We start from the raw sequence: 25,067 nt of genomic DNA, 5'->3' as shown, positions 1-25,067 counted from the left end.
GTTGAACCAGGATTTGTTGTACCGAGTGGAGAAAATACATGGGGAAATGGTAGAACAGTTACTGGTACCTCAGACATATCGAAGGCTGGTAATGGATTTAGCGCATGCGCATGTACTTGGGGGGCATTTGGGCCAAAAGAAGACCCTCGACCGAATTCTGCAGCGATTTTACTGGCCAGGGGTTCATGAAGAAGTTAAACGGTACTGTAGCTCCTGTCCAGTGTGCCAGGTAACCAGTCCCCAGCCTCACTTTCAGAGCCCTTTGGTGCCTTTGCCAATTATAGAGGTACCCTTCGAGAGAGTGGCCATGGACCTGGTGGGGCCTCTCAATAAGTCGGCAAGGGGACACCAACACATTCTTGTAGTTCTAGACTATGCTACCCGATATCCTGAGGCCATTCCTCTGCGCCACACATCAGCTAAGCTTATAGCAAAGGAACTCATGGGTATGTTTTCACGGGTGGGAATTCCGCAAGAGATTTTAACAGACCAGGGAACACCCTTTATGTCAAAAATTATGAAGGAACTCTGCCGGTTGTTAAATGTTAAACAGTTGCGTACCTCGGTCTATCCCCAAACAGATGGTCTGGTAGAAAGATTCAATAAGACACTGAAGAGCATGTTAAAAAAAGACAGTTTCCAAAGATGCAAAGGACTGGGATCTGTTATTGCCATATTTGTTATTTGCAGTGCGGGAGGTACCTCAGGCATCTACAGGGTTCTCGCCCTTTGAACTATTGTACGGCAGACATCCACGGGGCTTACTAGATATAGCCAAAGAGGCCTGGGAGAACCAACCTACTCCCCACAAAAGTGTGATAGAACATGTTGCAAAAATGCAAGAGAGAATGGAGACAGTCCAACCTTTGGTCCGGGAACATATGGAGGCAGCACAACGGTCACAGAGTCAGGTCTATAACCAGGAGGCTTGGGTAAGAACCTTTAGCCCTGGGGATCGAGTTTTGGTGCTTGTGCCTACCGTAGATAGCAAATTTCTCGCAAGGTGGCAGGGACCCTATGAGATCATGGAGAAGGTGGGACCAGTAGACTACAAGGTACACCAACCAGGTCGGAGAAAGCCAGAACAGGTTTACCATATTAATTTGCTTAAACCCTGGAAAGATAGAGAGTACCTTGGTGGGGATAGTCCGCTGCCAGCGTTTCAGATGGAAAAGGCTCAGTTACCTCGGGGCGAGGCAGGAGAAGCCCAACCCGCGGTCAAAATTGCAGATACTTTGTCTCCTAAACAGGTTCAGGAGGTCCGGGAGTTCATCAGCCGAAATACAGATGTTTTTTCGGAGCTCCCTGGGCGCACCTCCCTAATCCAACATGACATTGTCACAGAGCCACAGGCCAAGGTCCGATTAAAGCCATATCGAGTGCCTGAGGACCGGCGACAAGCCATCTCGGAAGAGGTAAAAATGATGCTACAGTTAGGGGTCATAGAAGAGTCTCAGAGTGAGTGGGCCATCCTAATAGCTCTAATACCCAAGCCTGATGGGTTTCTAAGATTCTGTAATGATTTTAGAAAACTCAATGACATTTCAAAGTTTGACGCCTACCCCATGCCCCGGGTTGACGAGTTGATAGAGTGCTTTGGGCAAGCACGGTATTTTACAACTCTGGACCTCACAAAAGGTTATTTGCAGGTACCCCTAACAGAGGCGGCGAAGGGAAAGACGGCGTTTATAACACCTGAGGGGCTGTTCCAGTATAAGGTGTTACCCTTTGGGTTGCATGGCGCTCCAGCAACGTTCCAGCGGTTAATGGATATTGTTCTCCGTCCCCATCGCCGCTACGCCTCAGACTATCTAGATGATATTATTGTGTTCAGCACCGATTGGGAAAGCCACTTAGCAAAAGTACAGGCAGTGGTAGACTCCCTGTGACAAGCAGGGCTAACTGCCAACCCAAAGAAGTGTTTCATAGGGTTGGAGGAAGCCCGGTACTTGGGTTATGTCATTGGAAGGGGAGTTCTCAAGCCCCAAGTGAACAAGGTCGAGGCAATTCAGAACTGGCCCCGTCCCCTCACAACAAAGCAGGTAAAGGCCTTTTTGGGTTTGGTGGGATATTACAGGCGATTCATTCCCAACTTTGCAACCCTGTCCGCGTCTTTAACAGATTGTTTAAAAGGAAAAAAATCTGTGATGGTCCACTGGAATGATCAGTTAGAGGAGGCCTTTACAAAATTAAAAGGGGTACTGTGTGGTACACCAGTCCTGATCACTCCAAATTTCAAAAAAGAGTTTGTGGTGCAGACTGATGCCTCTGAGATAGGCCTCGGTGCCGTGCTGTCTCAGGAAGTTAACGGGGAAGAGCATCCCGTTAGTTTCCTAAGCCGGAAGATTACCCCAGCTGAAACCCGGTACAGTATTGTGGAGAGAGAGTTGCCTGGCCATCAAGTGGGCACTGGAATCGTTGCGCTACTATTTGCTGGGGAGAACATTTCGGTTGGTGACAGATCATTCCCCTCTTACGTGGATGAGTCAAGCTAAGGAGAGGAATGCCCGAGTCACCAGGTGGTTCCTGTCCCTGCAAAACTTTAAGTTTTCAGTAGAACATCGCGCAGGCAGACTACAGGGGAATGCAGATGCCCTGTCCAGAGCTCACTGTATGTCATGTGTCCACCCCTCTAGGGTTGAACATAGGGGAGAGGTATGTGGTACAGTAAAGGGTGTTTTACTGGATGGAAGATATGTTTCTCCTAGCAGATTAATGTTTGGCCGGGTTTTTCCTTAAAGACGGGACCTGCCATGATGTCAGGGTCACGTGATCAGCCTATGTGATGTCTACCTCACTGGTGGGAGGGGTTAGGCCCTATGTAATGGAGGTTGGTAAATGCCACAGTGTGAGTGTGTTTCTGGAAACTACAGGGACTTGTGTGGACGCAGCCTGCAACTTGTATATAGGATTCCCGTGCTGCAGGACTGTTGCAGCAAGACTCGGAAGAACCCCGGGAACGGCACCTGGCGGATGCCGCAGGACCTGGCAGCCGCTTAGTTACGCCCGTCCCGTGCAAGGGGTGAGTCTGGGACCAGTGGTTCTCCAAGCTGGAGTATGTGTTTTATTTCCCTTATGTTTTGTTAAGCTGCTGATTACTGAGTGACATTAAAACCACTGAAATTGGACTTTATGCCTGTGTGTTGCCTCGTTACTGCTGCCCAGCTATTGCCTACCAGAGCGAATCCCTACAGTGTCTATTGTTATGCTGTGATGTCTATTATCTGTACAAGTCCCCTCTGAAATGTAAAGTGCTGCGGAAAATGTCGACGCTATAGAAATAAAATTATTATTATTATCCTTACTTAGAGACCTCATGATAAGCTGTTGCTGCAGGACAACCGAGCATTTACAATGCAGCTTTACTTTTATCACATGGTGCTAAGGTAAGCAGTCAAAAGTGTTTACATGATCAAAATGTATTGTCTATTCAGAAGATAGACGCCTAATCACTGGTACCACCAGTAGCTGTACCGAGTTTCCATTACCACCTTAGACATTGTATCTCTAACAACATTGTTCAGTTCACTTTGTGTTATAAGGTGAGGTTTAGTTGAGGTTACTGACAGAAAGTCTGGGTCATGAAAGAAAGATGCATCATGACACCAAGTGCCATTTCTTCCTCACTTGACTCAACTCAAAATGTTTCTGGTGGTTTTGGAACAGTCAGTTCTTCTGTATGTGGTACTGGACGTATTGCAGATGGAATATTTGGATACTGTAAAGTCCACTTCTTCTTCCTTTTAACTTCTTTACCAATGGGGGGTACCATGCAGAAATAGCATTTAGTAGAGTGATTGGTTGGCATTCTCCAGATCATTGGGACTGCAAATGGCATAGACTGCCTCTTCTCATGCAACCACTGGGTAAGATTGTGGCATATGTATGGAGCCCAACACTTGTCCTGCATCCAAAATACAGGTTGTAAGCTTTCCTTATCATGGTAGTCAAGTTTCACCTTTGTGACACAAAAATTACCATTTGTTTTCCAGTAGATCTATACAGATTGTGGGTGACATTAAAGATGGAAAAAGTTACTGAAATTCTAAATGTGATTATTTTTTTTCATGACACCAGGATTGTGATATATTTTTCATATTCACTGTATATCATACTTTTATTATGCTGTTTTAGGACATACACATAACACAATGATTTAATTTGCATCTTTTCTAATGTGTTACTTGAAAGATGAAGTCTTTCAACTTGAATATAACACAAGTTTCAAAAAAGGTCACCTTCACCACACGTTTTGCTGCTTTGAATGCATTTCAAGTGGTTTTATATCATGTCCACATTAGAGTTGAGCATTCCGATACCGCAAGTATCGGCCGATACTTGCTGTATCGGAATTCCGATACCGACATCCGATATTTTTTCAATATCGGGCATTGGAATCGGAAGTTCAAAGTTGATTGACAGCCGAAATGACGTCATCATGATGCGCGGTGTGTGCGCATCATGATGCGCCGTCATTTCGGGCCTTCCGGGGGTGTCTGCCAGCCTGCCGGGGGGCTGTGTGGACTGCCCAGGGTCTGTACCGGCCTGCCGGGGGGCTGTGCCGGCCTGACGGTGGTCTGTGCACCCTGTGGGGGTCTGTACCGGCCTGCCGGGGGGCTGTGCCGGCCTGCCGGGGGGCTGTGCTGATGTCCGGGGCTCTGTGCAGGCATCGTCCGATGGGACTACAAGTCCCATCGGGCGATGCCTGCTACCATGACAGTGATTGACACATTAGCCAATGATGGGACAGTAGTAGTCCCATCATCCGGCTAATGTGTTAAATGTAAAAAAAAAAAAATAAAAAAAAATACTACATACATACTACATGCATGCTACATACATACCACATATATACTACATGCATGCTACATACATACTACATGCTACATACATACTACATACATACTACATGCATGCTACATACATACTACATGCTACATACATACTACATATATACTACATGCATGCTACATACATACTACATGCTACATGCATGCTACATACATACTACATGCTACATACATACTACATACTACATGCATGCTACATGCATGCCACATACATACTACATGCTACATACATACCACATATATACTACATGCATGCTACATACATACTACATGCATACTACATGCTACATACATACTACATACATGCTACATGCATGCTACATACATACTACATGCATGCTACATACATACTACATGCTACATACATACTACATACATACTACATGCATGCTACATACATACTACATGCTACATACATACTACATATATACTACATGCATGCTACATGCATACTACATGCTACATGCATGCTACATACATACTACATGCTACATACATACTAAATGCTACATACTACATGCATGCTACATGCATGCCACATACATACTACATGCTACATACATACCACATATATACTACATGCATGCTACATACATACTACATGCTACATACATACTACATGCATGCTACATACATACTACATGCTACATACATACTACATGCTACATACATACCACATATATACTACATACATACTACATGCATGCTACATACATACTACATGCTACATACATACTACATATATACTACATGCATGCTACATACATACTACATGCTACATACATACTACATACATACTACATGCATGCTACATGCTACATACATACCACATATATACTACATACATACTACATGCATGCTACATACATGCTACATACATACTACATACATACTACATGCATGCTACATACAATACATTCATACAATACATACATAGACATACAGTACATATAACATAGAGTAACATACTTACCAATACTTGTCACATTGTTCCCCGAAGCCATTGTCTTTTACGGAATAAATATTAACATAACAAACCACAAAAATACTCACCCATGATCCGAAGCAGTCCACGAGTGTGTCCCACGACGATCTTGGGTAGAGAACTGCAGCATCAGCTGATGCTGCCGCTCTCTACGGGCTGCAGAAATCCAATGACGAAAGGTAGGTATCCTTCCGCACTGTATTCCTCCGCCACTTAAAAAAAAAAAAAGTCCCTAGTCTCACTTTATGGTAAAAGCTGTGTGGGAATTAGCTTTTACCATAAAGTGAGACTAGGGACTTTTTTTTTTGTAAGTGGCGGAGGAATACAGTACGGGAGGATACCTACCTTCCGTCATTGGATTTCTGCAGCCCGTAGAGAGCGGCAGCATCAGCTGATGCTGCAGTTCTCTACCCAAGATCGTCGTGGGACACACTCGTGGACTGCTTCGGATCATGGGTGAGTATTTTTGTGGTTTGTTATGTTAATATTTATTCCGTAAAAGACAATGGCTTCGGGGAACAATGTGACAAGTATTGGTAAGTATGTTACTCTATGTTATATGTACTGTATGTCTATGTATGTATTGTATGAATGTATTGTATGTAGCATGCATGTAGTATGTATGTAGCATGTATGTAGCATGTATGTAGTATGTATGTAGTATGTATGTAGCATGTAGTATGTATGTAGCATGCATGTAGTATGTATGTAGTATATATGTGGTATGTATGTAGCATGTAGTATGTATGTAGCATGCATGTAGTATGTATGTAGTATGTATGTAGCATGTAGTATGTATGTAGCATGCAGTATGTATGTAGCATGCATGTAGTATGTATGTAGTATGTATGTAGCATGTAGTATGTATGTAGTATGTATGATGCATATATGTAGTATGTATGATGCATATATGTAGTATGTATGTAGCATGTAGTATGTATGATGCATATATGTAGTATGTATGTAGCATGTAGCATGTATTTAGCATGCATGTAGTATACATGTAGTATGTATGTAGCATGTAGTATGTATGTAGCATGCATGTAGTATGTATGTATGTAGTATTTTTTTTTTTTTACATTTAACACATTAGCCGGATGATGGGACTACTACTGTCCCATCATTGGCTAATGTGTCAATCACTGTCATGGTAGCAGGCATCGCCCAATGGGACTTGTAGTCCCATCGGACGATGCCTGCACAGACCCCCGGGCATCAGCGCAGCCCCCCGTCAGGCCGGCACAGCCCCCCGGCAGGCCGGTACAGACCCCCACAGGGTGCACAGCCCCCCGGCAGGCCGGCACAGCCCCCCGGCAGGCCGGTACAGACCCCGGGCAGTCCACACAGCCCCCCGGCAGGCCGGTACAGACCCCGGGCAGTCCGCACAGCCCCCCGGCAGGCCGGTACAGACCCCGGGCAGTCCGCACAGCCCACCGGCAGGCCGGCACAGCCCCCCCGGCAGGCCGGCAGAGACCCCCGGAAGGCCCGTACAGACCCCTGAGAGGCTGTACAAGGGCAGGAAAGGGTTTTTCCAATTCCGATACCGGAAGTCTCATAGACTTGAATGGGACTTCCGGTATCGGCATCGGCGATACCGATACTTTTTTTAAAGATCGGCCGATCCATTCCGATCCGATATTTTGAATTATCGGACGGTATCGCTCAACTCTAGTCCACATGCATTTTTGATGATGTTCTTTTCTTTTCTATGTTTTAAGTGCTTTAAGGAAAACCTATTGAGACAAATGCCTGAAACAAATGTCATATCAAGAGCATGCTTCATTGTCATAAAAATATTGCAGACCCCTTAAAGCACTATAAAAGTGCCACAAACCAAAACGATAATTACTTAGATAATATATAGACTTCTGATTACAGGATTTTGGGGAATTAAAAAGTGCAAGCATCCACACGCCCCAAAAGAATACCAGTACATTGAAAATAAAATTGGGATTTATATACATTGGCATGTAAAAGTTTGGGCACCTCTGGTCAAAATTATTGTCATTGTGAAGAGTTAAGCAAGTTGAAGATGAAATGATCTCTAACAGGCCTAAAGTTAATGATGACACATTTCTTTTTGCATTTTAGGCAAAAAAAATACATTCTAAAGTTTTATATTTTAAAAATTACAAAAAGGAAAAAAAGTTTGAGATTTGTGTACTCAGATAACTTTGACCAAGGTTTGAGACCTTAATAAGCCTGTTGGGGTTATGGCTTGTTTACTACCATCGTTGGTAAAGGCCAGGTGATGCAAATTTCCCAGTTTTACAAATACCCAGCCTCCTCTAACCTTGTGCCAAAAGACAGCAGCCATGGGGTTTTCTAAGCAGCTGCCTAGCACTCTGAAAATAAAAAACGGTGGAGGCCCACAAAGCAGGAGAAGGCTATAAGAAGATAAATTGTTTTCAAGTTGCCCTTTCCTCAGTTCCACAGTGGAGGTCAAGAAAAGGTCTGAAAGACCAAGCTAAATTTTAGTGACCTCAAAATAGAAGTGCATGCATGATAACACAGGAATCTCACAGAACTGGAAGAATTTTCCGAGGAAGAATTCCCTCAAACAAGACTTGAAAGACTCTCGTCTGGCTAAAAAAAAAAGCGTTTACAAGCTGTGATACTTTCAAGAGGGGGTGCTACTAGGTACTAACCATGCAGGATGTTCATACTTTTGCATTGTCCCATTTTCCTTTTTTTAATTATTAAAATGTAAAAGATGAAAAAATATATATTTGTTTGCCTAAAATACAAAGGAAATGCGTCATTTTTAACTTCAGTCTTTTTAGACATCATTTCCTCTTTAAACTTGCTTTACTGTTCACAATAACAGTAATTTTGACCTGGGATGCCCAAAGATTTGCATGCTACTGTATAACCACCTTGTTTATTGCCATGATGTGCCACCATGGGGTTTAATTGCTCTAACTGACTCAATGAATGAATGCATGAATGAAACACGCAGCACGGTGCTTGGTTTTCTGTGGGTGTCCATGAAGATTTTTCATGAGGAAGCCCTTTTAAGTAATTCTATTAATGTACTAGACATATTTCAAATCAAACCTCACCTTTGTTGCCGACAATTGCAGATGCCCACTGAAGAGCGGCACAAACACTTTCGGTGCTGGTTACATCTAAAATTACTGTCTGCACCCTACTTGACATCTCCTTCTTTAGGTCTTCAGCTCCTTTTGCTGTCAGACAAGCTGCCAAAACCTTCATTCCACGTTTGTCCAGGTTCCGTGCTAGCAATTTCCCAAATCCAGAATCACATCCAGTGATGAAAACATATTTATCTGTGAGATTCTCCAGGATCAGACTATATCTGTATCGTCTGTATAGGAAGATCAAACCCAACAGCACCAGCAGAGGGAGCCACATAATGGATTAAATAGTCAAGTGTCGCTAAAATACAACATAGATAAAAAGAGTTAATATTCATTTCTATTACAATATAATTTATTCAGTCGTCTCATGTGGCAAACTCCTGATAAAGAAAATGATGAATGCAAACTTGCAGAGAAGGGGTACAATATTTTATTTTTTTTAAGACGGATCAAGTCACACTTGCATCATGCCTTTGTTATAAAATGAGCCGTGACAGCTATACCAGATCTGCTTCACAAAGATACGTTGAGTCAATCTGTGCTAATATAATATATGGAAGTAATCAAAAATCCTATTAATCATCCATGTGCAAAATATTTCAATCTGAAAAAAAAAACAGCCAAATGAATCCTTAGAGCAGATGTTCGAGTGGTGTTTTAGCTATTTTTCTCTTGTATAGTGAATATTTTGTGTCCTGTCTTGTCTTTTTAAAAGTTTTTACTGTGCATGCTGCAAAGACTCCAGGCACATTGTAAACAGGACAGAAGTGAGCCAGGCCAGCACAGGAGGAGCGCCGAGCAGGGAGGGTCTGGGGGTATCAAATTATTATTTAAACATTTTTTAGAAGTTATTTTAAGGCAATTTGTGAAATTACCAAACGGCTGCCAAATGAAATAACCCTTATTATCTACTAGGAATTATTAAAGGGAACCTGCCTTGTGGAAAAAACACTATTAAACTGCAGATATGGAGCCCTAATGCTAATACTGCTGTCAGTCCGTGCCGGGAGTTCGGTTACAGCCACCGTTCTCTATACACAGAGCGTTGACTGAACCTGTGCTGGCACCACCTCCATGACTGAACACTGAGCGCTGCTGGGGAAAAAAATGTACCGTGATTTCCTCCCAGCAGCGGGGCTCTAAATGCTGGTACCAGGCAGGTTCAGAACGCTACTAACCTGCACATTAACCCAATATCTTCAGGTTAATAGCATTTTTTTCATGTGACAGGTTCTCTTTAAAATAACCATTAGTGATGACCAAGTGTGCTCAGATATCGTGTTATCCGAGGATGCTCGGGTGTTATCCGAATATCTTGGGCATGCTCGAATAATATGTTTAGAGTCCCTGTGGCTGCATGTTTTGCGTCTGTTAGACAGCAGCAACACATGCAGGGATTCACTAACAAACAGGCCATCCCCGAATGTGTTGCTGCTGTCTAACAGCCACAAGACATGAAACTGCAGGGACTGGAACATATTATCCGAGCATGACTAAGATACTCGGATTACACCCGGGCATGCACGTTTGCTCATCACTAACCATCGTACTTCCATCTTAAATAAACATGTATTTTGTACCCTAAATTGAGAGCAGTTTTCATCTGACTACATTTCCATATTAGAACTAGTTATAAACCTTATTATATACTATGTTTTGTAATCATTTTTTGCTGTTTTATATTAAAAAATATTCTCTTCCTTATTATGCCAACACAGTGAGGACAGACGTTAATCCAGTAACCAGTGAGAAAGAGCATACTGTATATACTCTATATATTTGGATGACTGTCGTAACAACAAGGCCAGTTTTAGACAAAGTGGGGCCCCAAATGCTCACATATTGCACCATCACACAGAAACATTTCTGTTGTATTTACAAGCGCTAAGTTCGGTAAAGAGCGTGATCGACAATATTGAAGTTGTTCGACGTTTGTTTCCCAGCCTTCTTAGGGTATGTGCACACGTTCAGTAATTGGCAGCGCTTTGGATGCAGCACATGTCCTCTGTGTCCAAAGCGCTGCCGGCTATTGAACAGAGGTGAAGCCGCATGTGTTCATTGAACCGTGCGGAATCACCACGTCCATACGTTGGATGGGTGAAATCTTGCGGAGACTCGCATCTCTGCAAGATAAAGACATGCTGCGGTCTGGAGAGACGCGCTGCATGGCCTTCTCTGTGGGTGAGCTGCGGGCATCTGTGCACCCATAGTGGGCATGGGATTTCTTGAAATCCCATCTACTAGGCTGTGGAAACTGAAAAGAAAAGAGCGCAATAGGGTCTTACCCGAGAAGATAAAAATGTAAACCAAATAATTATACTCACCCTATGCAGGAGAGTAATAGACATAAAGGAACAAGGTCAGCCTGCTGCACATCCAAATGACCACGCCGTGGCCATAAAATCTTCCGATTCAAAGGTGGAACTTTTATGGATTAAGCGTGCGCTACCAGACCATCTGATGAGGAGTGATGGTCTGGTAGCGCACGCTTAATCCATAAAAGTTCCACCTTTGAATCTACTAGGCTGTAACATCTTGATGCTGCACAAGTATGTAGTATCCAACCTGCATCATTTACTGACCATGTGCACCTACCTTTACTCCAGCTGAGGAAGCATGATTGGTACAGATAATCCTCAATACGGTGTAATGCAGGTCCCATATGGTACATATAGTATAATGCACTCCCTATGGTCCTTGATAGAGTATAATGTAGCTCCCCTCAGAATATAATGAAGCCCCCCTCAGTGTATACTGCAGCCCCACTCAGAGTATACTGCAACCCCCTCATAGAGTATAATGTAGTCCCCTCATAGATCATAATGCAGGCCCCTCAGAGTATAATGTAGCCCCCCCACACAGTATAATTCAGCCCCCTCAGAGTATAATGCAGCCCCTCAGAGTATAATGTAGCCCCCAGAGTATAAAGCAGCCCCGTCAGAGTGTAATGCAGTGCCACACACAGTACAATGCAGCCCCCACAAACACACAGTATAGTGCAGCCCCCTCACACACAGTATAATGCAGCCCCCCACACAGTATAATTCAGCCCCCCACACAGTGTAATGCAGTGCCTTCAGAGTTTAATGCAGCTCCCTAAGAGTATAATGCTGTGTTCTCATAATGCAGCACCCTCAGAGTATAATGCAGCCACCTAAGAGTATAATGCAGTCCCACACACATACACATATTATAATGCAGCCCTCAGAGTATAAAGTAGCCCCCTCAGAGTATAATGCAGCCCCACACACACATTATAATGAAGCCCACGCACGTACACAGTATTATGTAGTACTTACTACACAATCAAGATATTCACAATCTTTACATTGTCTGAAGAAGGTCGGATAGTGACCGAAACGTTACACATATTGGAATGTAAATCTTGTGGACTACCTGATTGTGAGTAAAATTCAAATTATTTTTTTTCTGCATTTGGGAGTGCCGGATTTTTTCTTCTGCAATTGATCTGGATTGGTTATCCATTTTTATGCACCCCAAATTATTATTACGGAGTGACGTGTTTTTTTGTTCTTCCCCACAAATAGTATAATGCAGATCCCCACGCACAGTATAGTGCAGTCCCCACACAGTATTGTGCCGCACACACACACTATAATGCATACACACATACTCTCGCACACATACACACTATAATGAATACACACACTATAATGCATAATAATGCATACATACACACACAGTATAATGCATACACACACTCAATATGATGCATACACACACTCACACACACTATAATGCATACACATGCTCAATATAATTCATACACACTTACATACTATAATGCATTCACACACACTATAATGCATACACACACTCACACTGTAATGTATACACATACACACTCACACACACTATAAAGCATACACACACTATAATGCATACACACGCATTCACACACTATAATGCATACAAACACTATAATGCATACAAACACACTTTGATACATACACACACACTATAATGCATACAAACACAAAACACTATAATGCATACATACACACACACACACACTATAATGCACACACACTCACACACACTATAATGCATACACACACTATAATGCATATACATACCTAACAACTTTTAGGCCACGCCCCTAACCACACCCATTTCAGTAGTCACTCCCATATCCATGCCTCCAACCACACCCATTTAGCACTGCTGATCACATGTGGACAGCTGTATATAGCTGGTACACGTATATACAGTATGTGGATGGCTGTATGTTGCCGGTACACATGAATACATTTTGTGGACGGTTGTATATAGCTGACACAGTGCGTGGACGGTTGTATATAGCTGGCACAGTGCGTGGACGATCGTATATAGCTGGGCAGTGTGTGGACGGTTCGTATATAGCTGGACAGTGTGTGGACACTTCGTATATAGCTGGCACAGTGCGTGGACGGTCGTATATAGCTGGCACAGTGTGTGGACGATCGTATATAGCTGGCACAGTGTGTGGACGGTCGTATATAGCTGGACAGTGTGTTGACGGTTCGTATATAGCTGGACAGTGTGTGGACGGTTCGTTTATAGCTGGCACAGTGCGTGGACAGTCGTATATAGCTGGCACAGTCTGTGGATGGTCGCATATAGCTGGCACAGTGCGTGGATGGTCGTATATAGCTGGCACAGTGTGTGGACGGTCGTATATAGCTGTCACAGTGTGTGGATGGTCGTGTATAGCTGGACAGTGTGTGGACGGTCGTATATAGCTGGGACAGTGTGTGGACGGTTCATATATAGCTGGTACAGTGTGTGGACGGTCGTATATAGCTGGCACAGTGTCTGGACGGATCGTATATAGCTGGCACAGTGTGTGGACGGTTCGTATATAGCTGGCACAGTGCGTGGACGGTTCGTATATAGCTGGCACAGTGCATGGACGGTTCGTGTATAGCTGGCACAGTGTGTGGACGGTCATATATAGCTGGACAGTGTGTGGACGGTCGTATATAGCTGGCACAGTGTGTGGACGGTCGTATATAGTTGGCATAGTGTGTGGATGGTTCGTATATAGCTGGCACAGGACAGTTTCTTGTCAGTTCTTGGCCATTCCAGTCTCTGTGAGGAAAAGTAACAAAAGGGTTAAACCTGACAGAGCAGTGGCAGGAGAAGAGAGGGAGTCACGCGTCGTCATGGACACCAGCTCATACACTTCCGGCAGTCTATGAGTCAACAACAATCCCTCCCCAGTGAGTGCTCCATACAGCACCCGGCTCTCACTCTACTCCATATGATCCCAGATCCTGCCTGTCTAGCTCTCACATGCACGTGGCAGCATGTGACAGAGAGAGACAGGCAGGATCTGGGATCATATGGAGCAGAGTGAGAGCCGGGTGGTACTGGAGCGCTGATGCGCTGCCGCGGCCGCCGGTTCTGTCCTCCTGGAGTCCCGAACGATTACCTCCTCCTGACGTGCTGTAAGCTGACCACCGGAAATGAGGTCAGCAGTAATTTCCGGCGGTCAGCTTACAGCACGTCACTTCCAGTGGAACGTGATGTGCGACTCAGAGTCAGACTGCTTGTATTTTGCAGTCATCTGACCGCGATCGCGGGAAAGAAAGCGTCCCAGCCGGGACGGCGGGATACGGACCCGAAATCGGGACTGTCCCACGGGAATCGGGACGCTTGGGAGCTATGGCATACACACTCTCTCTCACACACACACACACACACACTATAACGCATACACCAACACACGCACACTATAATGCATACACATACACACTCACACATGCACTATAATGCATACATATACACACTATGATGCATACACGCTAATGCATACATATACACTCTATAATGCATACACCAACACACACACACACTATAATGCATACAGACACTATAATGCATACACATACACACTCGCACTATAATGCATACATATCCACACAAATTACCTCTTCTGGTTTCCCAGCTGCTCTGGATTCTGCAGTGTCTCTCATGGTCCTCAGCTTCCCTGCTGGCACATGCTGCTGAGTCACAGGCAGAAGGGGAGTAACATAGTAACATAGTTATTAAGGTTGAAGGAAGACTTTAAGTTCATCTAGCTCAACCAATATCCGATCCTAACCTGTCCCAGGGCAGTTTCTAGGGAATTTTGCCAACAGGGCGAACATCGAAAAAGCGCCCCCCCCCGAACATTAACATGCTGAATACTTTAGATAAACTTAGATAAACGTGTCTTACCTTTGCATCAATCCAATCCTCGAAGGCATCACCCCCCCGATATTACACACAAAGACAGCAGGCTAAGCACCACAGTATCCTCAAAAAAATAAAATAAATACATCACTGCAGTAATAATATCCCTTAATTAGCCCCTATGGTAATAATATCCCCCATCCTGACCCCTGTGTGTCTCATTCCTGACTTCAGCCATATTTTCTCTCATCCTGCCCTCATGAGTATCTATTCTGCCCCCATATGATCTCCCGATCCTGACCCATCTACATCGTATCCATCCTGCCCCATGATCCTGCACCATGTGTCTCCTATCCTGCCCCCTGTGTCTCACTTTCACATTCTGCCCCATCCTGTGTCTTACTGTCACATTCTGCCCCTCCTGTGTATCACTGTCATATTCTGCCCCCTCCTGTGTCTTACTGTCACATTCTGCCCCCTCCTGTGTCTCACTGTCATATTCTGCCACCTCCTCTGTCTCACTGTCACATTCTGCCCCTTCCTGTGTCTTACTGTCACATTCTGCCCCCGTGTCTCACATTCTGCCCCCTCCTGCGCTTCACTGTCACATTCTGCCCCCTCCTGCGCTTCACTGTCACATTCTGCCCCTTCCTGTGTCTTACTGTCACATTCTGCCCCCTCCTGCGTCTCACTGTCACATTCTTCCCCCTTCTGTGTCTTACTGTCACATTCTGCCCCCTCCTGTGTCTCACTGTCACATTCTGCCCCCTCCTGTGTCTTACTGTCACATTCTGCCCCATGTCCATTCTGCCCCAATGTCTCACATTCTGCCCTCTCCTGTGTCATTACTGTCACATTCTGCCCCCTCCTGTGTCTCACTGTCGCATTCTGCCCCCCCTCCTGTGTCTTACTGTCACATTCTGCCCCCTCCTGTGTCTTACTGTCACATTCTGCCCCATGTCCATTCTGCCCCCGTGTCTCACATTTTGCCGCCTCCTGTGTCATTACTGTCACATTCTGCCCCCATGTCTCACATTCTGCCCCCTCCTGTGTCTCACTGTCACATTCTGCCCCCATGTCTCGTATTATGCCCCCTGCTGTGTCTTACTGTCACATTCTGCCCCCTGCTGTGTCTTACTGTCACATTCTGGCCCCATGTCTTGCATTCTGCCCCATGTCTCACTTTCTGCCCCCTCCTGTGTCTCACTGTCACATTCTGCCCCATCCTGTCTTACTGGCACATTCTGCCCCCATCATATCTGCATTCTGCCCCCATTATATCTGCATTCTGCCCCCATGTCTTGCATTCTGCCCCATGTCTTGCATTTTGCCCCCATCATGTCTGCATTCTGCCCCCATCATGTCTTGCATTCTGCCCCCATCATGTCTTGCATTCTGCCCCCATCATGTCTTGCATTCTGCCCCCATCATGTCTTGCATTCTGCCCCCATCATGTCTTGCATTCTGTCCCCATCATGTCTTGCATTCTGTCCCCATCATGTCTTGCATTCTGCCCCCATCATGTCTTGCATTCTGCCCCATCATGTCTGCATTCTGCCCCATCATATCTTGTATTCTGCCCCCATCATATCTTGTATTCTGCCCCCATCATGTCTTGTATTCTGCCCCCATCATGTCTTGTATTCTGCCCCCATCATGTCTTGTATTCTGCCCCCATGTCTTGTATTCTGCCCTATGTCTTGTATTCTGCCCCCATGTCTTGTATTCTGCCCCATGTCTTGTATTCTGCCCCATGTCTTGTATTCTGCCCCCATCATATCTGCATTCTACCCCCATCATGTCTTGCATTCTGCCCCATCATGTCTTGTATTCTGCCCCATCATGTCTGCATTCTGCCCCCATCATGTCTTGTATTCTGCCCCCATGCCTTGTATTCTGCCCCCATGTCTTGTATTCTGCCCCCATCATGTCTTGTATTCTGCCCCCATCATATCTGCATTCTGCCCCTATCATGTCTTGCATTCTGCCCCATCATGCCCAGCATTCTGCCACCATCATGTCTTGCATTCTGCCACCATCATGTCTTGCATTCTGCCACCATCATGTCTTGCATTCTGCCCCATCATGTCTGCCTTCTGCCCCATCATGTCTTGCATTCTGCCCCATGTCTTGCATTCTGCCCCATGTCTTGCATTCTGCCCCCATCATATCTGCATTCTGCCCCATCATGTCTGCATTCTGCCCCATCATGTCTGCATTCTGCCCCATCATGTCTGCATTTTGCCCCCATCATGTCTGCATTCTGCCCCCATCATGTCTGCCTTCTGCCCCATCATGTCTGCATTCTGCCCCCATCATGTCTTGTATTCTGCCCCCATCATGTCTTGTATTCTGCCCCCATCATGTCTTGTATTCTGCCCCCATCATGTCTTGTATTCTGCCCCCATCATGTCCTGTATTCTGCCCCCATCATGTCTTGTATTCTGCCCCCATCATGTCCAGCATTCTTCCCCCATCATGTCCAGCATTCTGCCCCCATCATGTCAAGCATTCTGCCCCCATGTCTTGCATTCTGCCCCATTTCTCCATATTTGCCCCTGTGTGTCTCCAGTCCTGCCCCGAGTCTCCATTCTGCCAGGGAAACATATTGCCCCTTTCAATAATAAAATAAAATAAAAACTTTTTTCTTACCTGGCCTCGCTCCTGCGTTGAAGTTGGAGCTGCAGCTGTGTGAGGCTGAGCTGAAAGGACCTGTGGTGACGTCATTGTCATGTGATCAGGGGGCGGGCTGATCAATGATGAAGGACTGTGGTAATGATGACGCCACCACAGGTCCTTCAGCGCTTCTGTAGCTTTGGATGTCGGCCACTGTGGCGGCACTGTTGATGTGTGCTCTGCAGGCCCGGCTGCAGCGCCCGCCTGGCGCCCCATGACATGCAGCACTTGGGGCCCAATGACTGTAAGCACAGGAGCGGGGCCCCTGATCTGCGGGGCCCCCTTCTGTACTGCTGTTCATCAGGCCCCATACAGCAGTAAGGGCTGTCAGGCCCTGATGGCGGCCCTGGGCAGGCGCCCCTTTGCTTGGCTGTCGCCCCGGGAGATCGCACACCTCGTCCCCCCCTAAAAACGGCCCTGACCTGCCCTAACATGTTGATCCAGAGGAAGGCAAAAAAAACCCATGTGGCAACCAGTAAGCTTCACATTGGGGAAAAAAATTCCTTCCCGACTCCACATAAGGCAATCAGACTAGATCAATGCAATATTAGGGAATCTAGTGTATATACCCTGTAATATTATACTTTAGTGATGGGAGAGGGAGCGTCTCATGCCGATAAGTTGAATGCGCGATGCGGGGGGGGATGTGGCAACAGGCCCCTCTTACACAGGGGCCCAATAGCGGCTGTGTGTTGTGCCTCTCCCTCTCTAAACAGTGTTGGTAGTAAATGTGTACTGAATTGTCACTGTTATATGTGCTGCTTCTTAGAATTTTATGAATGTTACTGTCAGGGTCAGACTGGGGCATCAGGACATCGGAGAATCCTCTGGTGGCCCCAGGCCCTGCCTCCTTCATTCATCCCTGCCTTGCATGATAATAGTGTGGGGAGGTTGAGCTGGGTACGGTTCTGTCTGTAGTGGGAGACAGAGAGATTGACATAAGGTGTCATGTGGCAGTCTGCCCATTAGAGGTCACTGGAGAGCACCGACGGCAGTGGTTATGTAACTGTCATATGAGGGTTACATAACTGCCAGAGGTCAAGGTGACTCTGATTGGGCAAAGGTGACTGTCAGGTGACAGAGGGTGGGGCTACCTGGACTGACTGGATAAATACTGAGGTGAGCTTCTAGAAGCTTCAGTCAGCCAGAGGAGCCCACTAGGAAGGAGGGTCTGTTACACAGAGGAGACCCCTCAGAGACTTTCGACAGTGGAAACGGTCACGGGGGGGGGGGGTTACCCTAAAGGACATTGGTCACAGGCAGAGATGGCCTGTGAGGACCTGGTATTTGGTGGACTTTGTAAGGTGAAACGCCGTGGTGGATTGGTCTAGGGCAGCCACGGTGGAAGAGCCACAAAGTACACTCCGACAGTGAGAGTCTACAAGCGAAGATACTCGGGCCTGTCTGCAAGAGAAAACAGTGTAAAGTACCTGTCATGCAATGTGTTGGTCGTCGTAAGGGCGGCCAATAAAAGCAGAACCTGTTGAATACATCTCCTGTCTCTGTCTCGTGCCTGTCGACGTCAAGAAGCGGGTCACCCCCAGTTCTGTGAGTACAGCACACCTCCGCTGCCTACCAGTTACACCACCTAAGCACCACAGCACGCCCTCCCTCATCCCACCCCCGCCCCTACAATAGTGTGCACTGAGCGGTGCACCCTTTATTCTATAGCCAGCACCGACGAGCAGGCTGTACAAATGATGTGCTCCTTCACATCACCAGCTGTAACTGCCGGCTTATATTGATGATGTGCTAAGAACGGTGCGCAGCGTGCGTGTGTGTGCAGAGTGCCGACCTCTGTTCAGCTAGCACAGTCAGAGGCACAGCTGACTGTGTGCAGCTGAGTCTGAGGAGACATATAAGAGCACGCCACAGTCACCTGGTTCCTGTGCTGCGTCTGCGCCAGGCTCCTCAGCCTCAAAACCAAGGACAGAGTTAATATTAATTGGCTGAAATGCAGGGAATCAGCATTAGTTTTCTTTGTGTGACCTCACAGCACAGCTCAAGCAAGGCCGTTCTTTTGTAATTATGGTTCTTACTCTCACTTTGGTGAGTTTTCCCGACTGAATTTGGGGTGTCCAGGGGCTGATTTGGCCATTTAGCAGTTGGGGGAGGTCTGGAAGGAGGTCCAGAGGAACATTGGGGAGGCTCAGGACAAGTATCAATTTTTTACGGATAGACAACGGTCGGTGGGGCCAGCATTCCAGGTGGGGGATAAAGTATGATTATCCAACAAGAATATAATGTTGAAAGTCGCTTCTGCTAAGTTGGGTCCCAAGTTCATTGGTCCTTACGAAATTTTAAAGGTGGTTAATCCTGTGGCCTTTCGCTTGCGTTTACCACCATCATTTTGGATCCACAGTGTGTTCCATAAGGCTCTTTTGAAGCCATTGGTGTCTTCCTCAGGTGCGTCTTCATGTCATCCGTCACCTGTTTTGGTGGATGGCCAGACTGAGGATGAGGTAGAAAGGTCTTATGAATGAGTCACCGAGGAGGAAAAAACAAAAAGCAAGCTAAGCCCAGAAAACCAGAGAGGTTGGTAACTAGCGGATTGCAGACCCCTGATCTTATCCACAACAACTAGCAGTAGCCGTGGAGCGTGCCTACGGTGGTCCTAGATGCCTCGTCACGGCTGGAGAACTAAATAAGCCCAAAGAAAGAAAGGGAAAATCTAAACTGCCCCAGAGCAGACCCCAATGCAATAGACAGCCCCCAACATGTATTGTCGGTGAAACAAGATGAAAACACAGACACAGGTAGAAAGATAGGCTGAGCAACCGATGGGGCCCTCGCTAACTAGAAAGGACAGGAAAGAAAAGCTGCTGTCTGCAATCACGCAAAAAACCCTGCCAAAAAGAATGTCCAACACGTCTGATAGGAAAAGGCCCTGAAGTCGCTAGACTTCAAATCACTATATCAGCACTCAGGTATATTCTGAAGACAGCGCAAAAGAGATCAACTGAACAGAGACAAAAATGGGGATTCAGCCCAGTCCAAGCAGGGCTGGCTGAACACAAAAACTAAGTAAACCAGACAAAAATTCATATGAACAATAGCAGAGAAAACTTAGCTTTAGGAAGGCAGGAACCAAACTGGAAACCAGGAGCCACAGTCAGGAAAAATCACCAGTAAGAAACTAGGGAGTCGGCTGCCTTAAATCCAATCAGAAACTCCTGATGTCCAATCGCGGTCCTCTTCCTCAGGTGGCCGGTCTCTGCCATTTAGATCAGCATCATTACCTTCCTTCACCAACAGAGGGAGTCAAGATAGAGAACTCACTACTCCTCTGTCAGCACAGCCAGCTCCATAACCCTCACCAGAAGCCAGAGGCAAACCCGAAAATGAGCTCACAACAGTACCCCCCCTCGAGGAGGGGTCACCGAACCCTCATCCACGCCACCGGGCCGATCAGGATGGGCCCGATGAAAAGCACAAACCAATCTATCGGCATAAATATCAGAGGCAGAGACCCAAGAATTGTCCTCCTGGCCATAACCCTTCCACTTGACCAAATACTGGAGTCTCCGTCTAGCCAGACGAGAATCCAGTATTTTCTCTACCTCATATTCCACATTACCTTCAACCAATACAGGGTCAGGAGGTGCAGCCATAGGAACTACTGGCTCAACATATCTCTTCAACAGCGACTTGTGAAACACGTTATGGATTTTAAACGTAACAGGAACAGCCAATCGAAAAGAAACCGGATTAAGAATCTCCAAAATCTTGTAAGGTCCAATAAATCTTGGCTTGAACTTTGGAGAAGCCACCTTCATAGAGATATTCTTTGATGACAACCAAACCATATCACCCACTTTAAACCGGGGACCAATGGTCCTATGCCGGTTAGAAAACCGCTGGGCCTTTTCCTGGGAGAGAGACATCTTATCCACTACTTGGTCCCAAATCTGCTGCATTCTCTCTACCACAGTGTCAACACCTGGGCAGGCTGAAGATTCCACTTGCCCTGAAGAAAATCGAGGATGAAACCCAAAGTTACAGAAAAAGGTGGCAGAACTAGCTCTATTATTTAAAGCGAATTCGGCCAAGGGCAAAAATGAAACCCAATCATCCTGATCAGCAGATATAAAACATCTCAAATAGGACTCCAAAGTCTGGTTTGTTCTCTCCGTCTGCCCATTGGTCTGGGGGTGAAACGCAGAGGAGAAGTACAACTGAATTCCCAGCTTGGAACAAAAGGCTTTCCAGAATCTGTAAAGAAACTGAACTCCTCTGTCCGATACAATGTTCTATGGAATCCCATGCAACCGAACCACCTGTTGTAAAAACAAGGGTACCAACTCTGAGGAAGATGGCAACTTTGGGAGGGGTACAAGATGGACCATCTTAGAGGATCTATCACAAATCACCCAGATAACAGTCATTCTCTGAGAGACAGGAAGATCAGAAATAAAATCCATTGAAATATGGGTCCATGGCCTCTTAGGCACCTGCAAGGGCATCAACAACCCACTAGAGCGAGAACAGGGTTTAGACCGGGAACAAGTCCCACAGGACTGCACAAAATTCCTGACATCACGAGATAAGGCGGGCCACCAAAAAGACAGACTCACAAAATCTCTGGTACCAAAAATACCTGGATGACCAGCCAATGCGGAGCAATGAACTTCAGACATCACTCTCTTCCTCCTCTGGTCAGGAACATACAATTTTCCCATAGGACAATGCTCAGGTTTGTCCTCTTGGAATTCTTCCAGAGCACGTCTCAAATCGGGCGAGATGGCAGAAAGAACTACCCCCTCACCTAGGATGGTAGTAGGCTTGGTCACAATAGGAGAATCAGCAAAGAAACTCCTAGAAAGAGCGTCTGCCTTAACATTCTTAGTGCCTGGAAGAAAGGAGACCACAAAATCAAAACGCATAAAAAACAAAGCCCACCTAGCCTGTCTAGGATTCAAGCGTTTGGCCGACTCAAGGTAAATCAAATTCTTGTGGTCAGTGAGGACCACAACTTGATGTCTAGCTCCCTCCAACCAATGTCTCCACTCCTCAAATGCCCATTTCATGGCTAACAATTCCCGATTCCCCACATCATAGTTGCGTTCAGATGGGGAGAACTTTCAGGAAAAGAAGGCACAGGGATTCATTTTAGACGTCACTGGATCTTTTTGGGACAAAACAGCTCCTGCACCAATCTCTGAAGCGTCTACCTCCACCTGAAAAGGAAGTGAGACATCAGGTTGCCGCAAAACCGGAGCAGAAGTGAACCTCCGCTTCAGCTCCTGAAAGGCCGAAACAGCCTCTGAAGACCAATTCAGCACATCAGCACCCTTCTTAGTTAAATCAGTCAGTGGTTTAGCAATACCAGAAAAATTAGCTATAAATTTACGATAAAAATTAGCAAAACCCAAAAACTTCTGGAGAGTCTTCAAAGAAGTGGGTTGAACCCAATCATAAATGGCCTGTACCTTGTCCGGGTCCATTTCAATAGTTGATGGAGACAAAATAAATCCCAAAAATGAAATCCTCTGTACACCAAAAAGGCACTTCGATCCCTTAACATACAAGGAATTCTCCCTCAAAATCCGGAACACAGTCCGAACATGTTCCACATGAGAATCCCAATCCCTGGAAAAGATCAAAATATCATCCAGATAGATGATCGAAAACTTATCCACAAAGTCCCGGAAAATATAATTCATGAAGGATTGGAATACAGAAGGGGCATTAGTGAACCCAAAAGGCATCACCAGGTACTCAAAATGTCCCTCTGGAGTATTAAACGCCGTCTTCCATTCATCCCCATGCTTGATGCGAATAAGATTATACTCCCCCTGAGGTCAAGCTTAGTAAACCAGCAAGCACCTTTAACTCTGGAGAATAAATCAGAAATCAGGGGTAATGGATACTGAAATTTAACCATAATTTTGTTGAGGGAACGATAGTCAATACAAAGCCTTAATGAACCATCCTTCTTGGCCACGAAAAAAAACCCAGCACCTAAGGGCGAAGAGGATGGTCTAATATGACCCTTCTCCAACGACTCCTTAATATAAGATCGCATAGCCTCGTGTTCGGGTACAGATAAATTGAAAAGTCGACCCTTGGGAAATTTACACCCAGGTCTCAACTCAATTGCACAGTCATAACTCCTATGAGGAGGCAAAGACGCAGACTTGCTCTCACTAAATACATCATAAAAATCAGCCAAATAGTCAGGAACATCATGCGACTGGGGAGAGGTGGAGAAAACAGGAGTGTCACCAAGAGCACACCGACAACCCCAACTCACCACAGACACAGATTTCCAATCCAAAACCGGATTATGGATTTGCAACCAGGGAAAACCCAGAACAATGGTATCATGTAAATTATGCAACACGAAAAATCTGCAATTTTCTTGGTGGTCTGGGGCGACCCGCATTATCACCTGGGTCCAAAACTAAGGTTTATTCTTCGCCAAAGGAGTAGCATCAATACCCCTCAAAGGAATAGGCGTCCGCAGAGGTGTCATAGGAAAACCACACAACGTTTAGCAAAATCCAAGTCCATTAGATTCAAGGCCGCTCCTGAATCCACAAAAGCCTTCGCGGAAAATGTGGGCACGGAGCAGATCAGAATAATTGCCAAAAAAAACTTAGGTTGTACACCACCCACAGCAAATGTGTGTGCAAAATGTTTCTCTCGTTTAGGGCAGACAGAAATAACATGAGAGGCATCTCCACAGAAAAAACACAGCTTATTACGCCTTCAAAACTCCTGACGTTGCGCCCTAGACAAAACTCCATCATATTGCATAGGTTCAGACATTTGTTCAAAATGTGGCAGCGCCTCCCGTGTAGTCTTGCGTTCATGTAAACGCCGATCAACTTGAATGGCTAATGACATAGAATCGTCAAGACCAGAGGGAACAGGAAATCGCACCATAGTATCTTTTAAAGTCTCAGACAAACCCTTCCGAAATAGAGCTGCCAATACACTATCATTCCATGCAGTTAGGACTGCCCACTTTCGGAATTTCTGACAGTATAACTCTGCAGGATCCTGACCCTGGTTCAATGCCAAGAGGGCTCTCTCAGCTTGATCAATAGCATTAGGTTCATCATATAACAACCCCAAGGCTTGAAAAAATGCATCCACATTAGTCAAAACAGGATCTTCAGGTGTCAAAGAAAACGCCCAATCCTGGGGATCGCCGCGCAGCAAGGAGATGACATTTTTAACCTGCTGCGCAGAGCTCCCCGATGAGTTAGGCTTCAAGGCAAGAAATAATTTACAATTATTCTTAAAATTCAAAAATTTAGACCGATCCCCAGA

General features: G+C 45.7%; 1 protein-coding gene across 3 annotated transcripts in view; it reads right to left on the bottom strand.

Annotated features, from left to right (window-relative positions):
• Nucleotides 1-25,067, bottom strand: part of LOC141091347 (retinol dehydrogenase 7-like) — a 62,890-nt gene that overhangs the window by 13,221 nt on the left and 24,602 nt on the right. Inside the window, exons 1-2 of one of the 3 annotated variants that reach the window (XM_073576889.1) lie at nucleotides 14,870-14,968; nucleotides 8,898-9,234 (exon numbers count right to left, since the gene is read on the bottom strand). In XM_073576889.1, coding sequence (XP_073432990.1) covers nucleotides 8,898-9,210 — 313 coding nt within the window. In that variant the 5' untranslated portion in view covers nucleotides 9,211-9,234; nucleotides 14,870-14,968. Of the gene's footprint in view, nucleotides 1-8,897; nucleotides 9,235-14,370; nucleotides 14,418-14,869; nucleotides 14,969-25,067 lie in introns of those variants that run through there. The other 2 variants (XM_073576890.1, XM_073576888.1) reach the window with 2 other exon arrangements.

This window comes from Dendrobates tinctorius, unplaced genomic scaffold (genome assembly GCF_039654945.1).
Source record: "Dendrobates tinctorius isolate UK_male_01 unplaced genomic scaffold, ASM3965494v1 ptg000051l, whole genome shotgun sequence".
NCBI classification, from domain to species: Eukaryota; Metazoa; Chordata; class Amphibia; order Anura; family Dendrobatidae; genus Dendrobates; species Dendrobates tinctorius.
Note: the sequence above shows the minus strand (reverse complement) of the source record. Positions and strands in the feature narration are given on the sequence as shown.